This window comes from Brachycentrus maculatus, unplaced genomic scaffold (assembly GCF_059751285.1).
Source record: "Brachycentrus maculatus isolate JH-2025_06_01 unplaced genomic scaffold, ASM5975128v1 h1tg000511l, whole genome shotgun sequence".
Taxonomy (NCBI): domain Eukaryota; kingdom Metazoa; phylum Arthropoda; class Insecta; order Trichoptera; family Brachycentridae; genus Brachycentrus; species Brachycentrus maculatus.
In genome coordinates this window covers 208,943-217,500 of record NW_028281257.1, presented here as the reverse complement: position 1 = coordinate 217,500, position 8,558 = coordinate 208,943, and the positions used below count along the sequence as shown (strand labels likewise).

General features: G+C 31.5%; 1 protein-coding gene across 2 annotated transcripts in view; it reads left to right on the top strand.

Annotated features, from left to right (window-relative positions):
* LOC148301867 (protein amalgam-like) overlaps nucleotides 1–8,558 on the top strand; it is a 100,092-nt gene that overhangs the window by 74,149 nt on the left and 17,385 nt on the right. Inside the window, exon 5 of one of the 2 annotated variants that reach the window (XM_088272582.1) lies at nucleotides 1,821–1,838. The exons of the other annotated variant lie outside the window; for it this stretch is intronic. Within the exon in view, the coding sequence (XP_088128708.1) occupies nucleotides 1,821–1,838 (18 nt within the window). The remainder of the gene's footprint in view (nucleotides 1–1,820; nucleotides 1,839–8,558) is intronic. 2 annotated transcript variants of the gene reach the window in all.

Below are 8,558 nucleotides of genomic sequence, written 5' to 3'. Positions count from 1 at the left end.
TGATATTTCAACATATTACAGATGGCTTATGACCCGTCTTAGAAATATAAAATATATCATTGGTGGGGAAAATTCCTATTTGAGAACAAAGTACTTGGACACACTCAAAATGTAACGAAAAATCATTTATTTTTATTTTATGGTTTGGTGGGGGTCAAAAAAAACACTCTCATAGTTATTTAATATCACGCTGGTCTGGTGCAAGAGACGATGGACTGATCACGTTACCGATTAACGATCAAGATAACAATACGTTGATACGATACATGAAGTTGCCCTATGCACCATTCCGGCTATGGTTCAAACATTTTTTTCAGACAGCAAATAAATCCATATTCTTCTTTCTTCTTCTTCTTTATCAGTCTTATCTCCTCTGCTGGATGTATGCCTTTTCTAATGACCTACAAAATTCTCTAATTTGGGCTTTTACGACCCATTTAGTATCATGTTACTGATAACGTATTTTGATTTATACTTAAGTAAATACCAATTCGATTAACAAAATACACTACACGATTGAATCGCTTTATTCACCTATATACAAAACGAAAGGGTTTTTCTCTTTTTACAAATTACTCACATTCATTGTTATTAATCAATAATTCCTGCATTTACAGTTATTATTAAGTCAGTATTAGATAAGACGAAACACATTTTTTTTATTCAGTAGACAGTAGGTATTGTATTACGTATTTAGACAAGATAAAAAAATATTGTAAAACGTTTATCTAGATGTGGGCGTTTATTTTGTAACGATAATGATTTTTTTTATAAACTTTTGTATCATAATTCATCATAAATAAGACTGTCAATTAAAAAATATACCTACAAATAAAAATATGTCATTCCCAAAGTGTAATTTTCACGACGTAATCGATTAATACTCGTATGTCCCTGAAATCGTCTTTTTAAATTCAGCTTTACGTTTTATATTAAATGGCGATTTGAGTATGTTACCAAACCAACTACACACAACGTTAAAAGTTCGACCGAATAAAAGGTTTGCTTACCAAATATTTTACGTTGAATGACACACAAAAGTCCACACATTTTAATAAATAATAGATGTAATCTTTTCTGCCTATGTTTTATTCGAGCAAGTTTAACAGTCGGTAATATTTTTTTCAACAATAAACCTTTGTGTGACATTTTTCTCTCCCCTGTAAAATGGTTTTTGAATATGTATATAAATATATCGAGAAATTTTAAATATAAAAAAAATCAGTTGACATTGTACAAAATAAAAAAGGAGATAATGTTTTACTAAAGAAGTTTTAAAATACAAAGCATCATGAAATTCCACGTCTACTTATAAAACAAGTACAAAAATGATCTCAACATAAATTATACACCTTCAAAAACTTTACACTTTATTATTTAAAAAAATATTGATTAATCTACAACATACATTTAATATGTTAAATGTTCAATACGCATAAAATTTTATTTTGTATCATTATTTGCACTTATAAAATTTGTTTCATCCATTATTCATGTTTATTCCATCCAAGAACAAATAAAAATACTACTACTACTACTACTACCATCACGCCGTTTCCCCGCAGGGGTAGGCAGAAAGGATGGATCGCCACACTCTTCTGTCCTGACATACACTCCTTGCCTCCTTCACATCCATGCATCTAGTCATACATGCCCTCCGATTACACAGACTTTTGACACTGCCAGATTTTAGGTTCTGATTGATCATAAATATACTTTCCTGTTTTATTATTTGAATTTTTTGGACTATACAAAAAAACTGTATTTATGTTCCTATTTTGTTTTCTAATTTGTATGATTTTTTTCATGTTCATCCGAAGTGACTTCTGGGTCTTAAGGTAAACATAAATTTAATGCACTACACTTTCGTTCAATGATGTGTTTTTAATTTAATTAGTTGTGATTCAATTAAGGTCTTAATTCGACAATTAGTTTCGGGTTGTGGTCCCGTGGTTAGTGTCGCGGACTCTCAAGTCAGAGTTTCTCGGTTCGAACCCCTCTACCGCAATTTGATACCTATTTCTAATAATGAGCCGCTTAGACTCACAGAAAAAGTACAAAATTGAAATATTTGTGAACATAATAAAATACCGATATTTCTCTTTTTATATTGAAAAAATTGAATGTTTTGTTTTCTATAGCGCTTTTCTATGGTCACATTTTCTCTTTAGATCCACAAATATTGATTTATTTATTATTTATATTATTTATTTAAAATTATTATTCATTTTGTTTTTGTGTTAACACGTTTTGTGCACAATACTAAGTTTAAATTTTTAATATATTATTAGATTAAAACCAATATTTTTAGCTTTTCCACTTTATTTTTATTTGACCAGCGACCGGGTTTCGTCGTTACAGACATCATCAGACTGGTGGGAGGCTATACAAATTGTTATGTTATATATAAAAGAAGGCAGGAGTTGATAACCATGATTTGATATAATTTTATTGATTGAATTATATCAAATCATGGTTATCAACTCCTGCCTTCTTTTATATATAACGTAACAATTTGTATAGCCTCCCACCAGTCTGATGATGTCTGTAACGATGAAACCCGGTCGCTGGTCAAATAAAAATAAAGTGGAAAAGCTAAAAATATTGGTTTTAATCTAATAATATATTAAAAATGCAATTCCATCACGAAGTGTCAGTGGATAATATAAATCTATTAAAAAGTTTAAATTATCACATTCGCCACCGATGACTCGTTTATAACAATGTTCAATGGTCAATGTTACAATTGTGTAAAGTGATCATTGAAACCAGCCTCTTACGGTTGTAAACCCCATAAATACCCAGACTTCCCCGTAAATACCATATTCTTCTACATCTTTGTTGAGATGTCAAAATAATATGATAAATATTTATCTTTGGCAGAATTTCGCTATATAGTTAAACTATAATTTAAATTGAAAAGAATAATGAATAGAATTTCAAGATTTTATTTGTATTGTACTAACGTACATTACACATTTAAAGATTTGGGCACTTTTTAAGTAGGAAGGTCAAGAATTGCCTATATTAGTATTTTATAAAAGCCCATACGTGTATGGGTGACATGCACTTTACAAATTAAAGACGTTTCTGTAAAACGACTGTAATAACCATTCTCTTCTATTTTATAACTTGAATTCATTTGTTCTACTTTATTCCTGTTTCTCCTTTGCGATCTTTAAATAAATGTATCTTTCCTTTGGTGTTACGTTTGTTCGTTTTACTCAGGTCAACGGTCTATGATTGTCCCCATCCGCACTGGGTAACACGAAACTCGAAGATGGCAATTAATAATATTAAATTAAATATGAAAAAAAAGGTTAAAATTTACTTTGTTTTATGTTCAACCAATAGATCCACCCTGTGGTAGTTTCATTGATTTGCTCCTTTTGAGAGATAATAACATTTTTATTTAGTGTTTTACTTAGTAAATACCACTATTTCTTAAAATCTACTGTGACACGTGTTTCGATGCATTCCGCATCATTTTCAAATACCGTATGAAAATGATGCGGAATGCATCGAAACACGTGTCATAGTAGATTTTAAGAAATAGTGGTATTTACTAAGTAAAACATTTACAACATTTTGAGTGTGTCCAAATATTTGTTCACAAAATCTGGATTATCTCCAATTACAGGAGTTAATTTTTATATTATTTTTTGACATCTTATCAAAGATGAAGAAGAATATGGAAGTCTGGGCATTTACGGGGCTGACGACCGTCATAGGCTGGTTTAAGTGATCACTTTACACACGTGTAACATTCATCAATTCTACCCATTATTGACAACCACACTACTCAAATTCTTGGAAGATCTATATATATGAACCAATTTAGAAACCTTGTTCTTGAATCACTAGAACTTCACTAGAGACATCTATTAGTGAGATGTAAAGAAGCTCTTTATAAAAAATATTGTCAATAAATATGTATTTAAATGGGCACACAGGGCGCAGAGAACCCGATCAAATTGTGAACCAGGCAATAGCCATGGATCTTCGCTATTGCCTGGTTGAGATGAAAACGTTGAGAGGAAGACTGAAGAATTCATGGTTGATCCAGAAAGATACATGATTTGAAGGCATGGCCTTGGTGACGTTGTCCTTTATCCTGAGGACGAGGAGGGCTGACCCCAAAACAGTCATAAAGCCAGGAAGAAATAAGTGCTCTTTACTTTCGTGCCATCGTGTTGCTTCCGAACGCTATAAAATTCACCTTTTCTTGAAGGAGAAATCCTTATTAGCCGTATTAAGACAATATTTAGTAGATAACATCTGTTTCTTTTTCATGCCTTATTGATTTTGTATTTATTGAAAGTGAGTCATTAGCTTTTTGTATTTCACAACAGGATATACTCAATTTCCAGAATGAGGATGAGTAAATATTTAGCATTATACGTTATTCTATTCTTCGCAAAATAAATTCGGGATCTACACCCTAAACCCGCACACAGAATTGTATTTTGTTATTATCTAAAATGTTATCTTCGTTGATCCCACATCTTCAATGTTCTTTGGGTGATTGCGTAGAGATTTCAGTTGTATTGTGGTCCAATCCGGTTCTCTCTTTCAACCAATTTGCTAAAAATGCTGAAAACATTTAATCCAAAATATCTGTTTTTTCAGTTTTTTTTATTTATACTTTTTTTTATCCACAAATTCCTCAAACGTTTATTTGGATTTTTTCATACCTTCATAGCGTTAATTCAATGTCCGCCCAGTAATGTTATGGTATTCTCAATATTATTGATATTCAAATCATATACTTTGTGGTAAATGCTTTAAGTTTACTTATTTATTTTTTTGCAAAAATGTTAATAATATTTATATATAACCACTTACCGTACCTAGAAACGGTGAGTGGTTATATACTAATGTTATGGTTACCGTTAATCACAGTAGGCTTATTGGTACGATTCCTATAAGAGTGTTCCCATGTGTCGAAATACTTCATAAAGTTTACGAATCTGAGTTTTCTTTACTTGGAAGTTATTTTTACATATGACATCTCACCAAAGATGAAGAAGAATATGGAAGTCTGGACATTTACAGGGCTTAAGACCGTCATAGGCTTGGTTAAGTGATCACTATACACACGTGTAACATTCACCAATTCTATCCATGATTGACAACTACACTACTTATTTTTTTGGAATTGATAGATATACTGATCAAACTCGTGATACAATACATGTGAATTCACAACAGGCGTCTGTGTTGGTTTAATAAAAGCTTTCCACATTCCAACATAGATGGCTATTGTGAACTTATATGTACTGTGTCACGAGTTTTGTCAAAATTTTGAGTAGTGTGGTTGTCAATCATGGTGAATATTTCACGTGTGTAAAGTGATCACTTAACCAGGTAATCCCTGTAAATATCCAAACTTCCATATTCCTTTTCATTTTTGTTTGGATATTAAAATAAAGGAAAAATATGTACATCAAGTACATGAAAATACACTTTCATCCCCTGTATTATACCTAAGCTAAACGTTGGAATGATAAAAGAAAATGTAATTTTCAATTAACGGAAACAACTTCATATTTCCCAAGACTTTTTCTACCGTACCTAGAATTTTACTTTCTCTCAAATTTTGACCTTTTTTTCCGCAACATTTTATAAGAACCAAATTTGAGTAGGTTAAAAGAATTTTAATATTTCTAATTTTTTTCAAATTTAAATTTAAATTGGACACGTGATAAAGATATACCGTTGATCATGACGTATGTCATATTTTATTATTCCTTTTTTTAAACTTGAGAAAAATAAAAGTGATGCCAACTGAAAACTGTATAATGAAATCCCTAACGCTTTTCAGGGTTGATCATGGTTTAAACCCTCACGTATCACTCAATTTTGGGTGCTTTGCCAATAAAAAAATAAAAAAATATTAAACCCAAAAAGGTTTTAATTCGAGATACATTTTTGTCCATAGTGAAGTAACCAGAGATTTACAATAAAGAAATAAAATAACACCCTCTTTGAATTACCTAACGTCCAAGTGACTCTGAAATCTTGCCACGGCTTATGCATCACCTCTTATCATGGACCTACTTAGGATTCAACATTATAAGTTTTATAACCTTTACCTACTCGTGAGTGGATTTACTCTTTATGTTTAAAGCTTTTATTATATTATACATAAACATTTACAATTGTGAATTATATATTACAATCAACTACAAATGATAATATGACTCTTAACTAAATTTTTTTACTCGGCTACCTTACTGGAGGTCCCGAGTTCGATTCCCAAGGGGGGTTAAATAAATATATTAATTTTTTCACTCTGGACTGGTACCTGAAGCGGAGGGCTGATTATTACCTTTCTTTCATGTATTAACGATCAAGATAACACTGCGTTTATACAATGCAGTGCCCTATGCACCATCGGCTGCGGATGAGGTTGTGAATGTTTTTATTTTAAAAACTGAATCTACTTTACTCTATGATTAATGAGAAATTAGTTTATGGTATGTTTAATGTTGTTATTAGCGTGATTTCATTCATTGATTTGAGATCAAGGACATACATCTCATATTTTAGCTATCACAGAACATTAATATCATTATATTGTTTTACTAATTGACGCACCAATCAATGATAGTGTAAATATTGAATTAACAGAATATTTTTTATGCAAATTTTGTACTTTTGTATTTTTTTTGAGTTGCTCTCTCTGTTCCTCACATTAAATATGTCTTTTTCTTTATTTTAAGAAGTTTCACATTTTTTTCTAAAATTATTGTCAATAAATTGATGATAAAAATAAAATATACAGTTTTTTCGTCATTTATCTAAGTAACATTCGTATTTTTTTTGTAAAAGCGAAGATAAATTGTGTTTACCATAACTTCTTGTATAAAATTATAATATAAGCAATATAAAATATGTTCCACATACCCTATCAAGTTCGTGTTTTACAACGTAATAAAATTAATATAAATCTTATCCCCCGACTTCGAATCCAAAGCGTTCTTAATAACGGAACTTTTCATGTAAAGCTGTATTTTTCTTTCAATTTATGTAATCCCGAGATTTATATGCGAGATATTCAAATTCCTCTCTTGATAATTCCCATCATCAAATATAAGAAATCCTTCACTCACAAAAGCTAACCGGATTGGGGGTGGAGACTGGAATGGCGGGACATTTGTCATCTGACAAGACAAGCGATGACAGATATTCATCGGGTAAAAATAAATATGGTGAAATTACACTGTCAGCCATGTAACAGGGCGCCATCTTGTAAAGTGACGCCATCTTGCGTTGAATTACTTTGACACTCCATCGATCAGGGTTTTGTATCAACGTCCGAACAATGCTGCGCAAGATTGATCTTCCCGATTCTCTGCGAGATTAAATATTTTACAACACATTACGTACACTAACAATTGAATACATAATTGTATAAAATATATGACTTTGAATGAAAGAAATGAGGTAGATTTGGTAGTAGCAAAGATTCAAAGACTTTTTTAACCCTCATTTAGTCGAGCGACATCGATATGACCCGAAACCAGATCTTTTGCACCTCACAATGATCTTTCGAATTACTAATTTACTAACTAACCATAACGCCGCTTTCCCGCAGGCGTAGGCAGATAGAATAGAACTCCACACTAATTTGTCTTTGCAAACAATTTTCGTCTCTTCCACAAACATACACGGTATGTGTGAGGACATGCGTCCTTACACATACCGCCGATTATTCCTACTCTGATCTGGCCACTTTTAAGTATTTCAAATACTTGATCATGCCAGTTTTCCTCTGTCTTTCTCTGTTTCTATTGCCAGCCACATAGGTACGTCTCATAATTTTGTTTTAATATTCTTTCCTCATTCGATTCACATGCCCAAACCACCTCAACACACCTTTCTTGATTTTATCAATAAACATTTTAAAATCAAAATAATTAATTTGTTTATAACTTTCAGTAAAAAAAATATATAACCCTAAAATTGTAACAGAATTTCGAGTACGTACGTGCTATGTGGAGCGTATGTAGTCCACAAGCTGATCCCAGACACTTCTTTCGGCTATTAGCTCCTTTGCATCCTTCCAAGACATATCTACGTGCCAAAGGTCAGATAGTTAGAGTCCTGTCGTAGTCTAAATATTGGATACTGATGCTTTTCACAGGAAAAAACATATTAACCTAATATTTTTCATAGAATTACGAATAGGTACATTTTACCTACAGATTTTTTTCTCACATAGTCTTGAAATCAGTGTATTGTTTTTATCTAAAATTTAAGTTAATTTGTGAGGAGTGAATGTATTTCATTTATTAACTAAGCCATCCTTTTTTGTCTCTAAATTCTTTCATGGTCCCCTTTTTAAATTCGGTTTATTCATTTGTAAATGCTTTGTTTTACATATGACCATGAGTTAATAAATGTTTTAATCAATCGGAGTACTTCCAACTAATGATAAATGAATATTTGTCACAAAACGAAAATTATATACTAGTCAAACTCGATTTATTGGGCGTTGCAGTGCCTTCTATATCAAATAAGGTACGATATGTACATTATGAAATCGGTTTTCC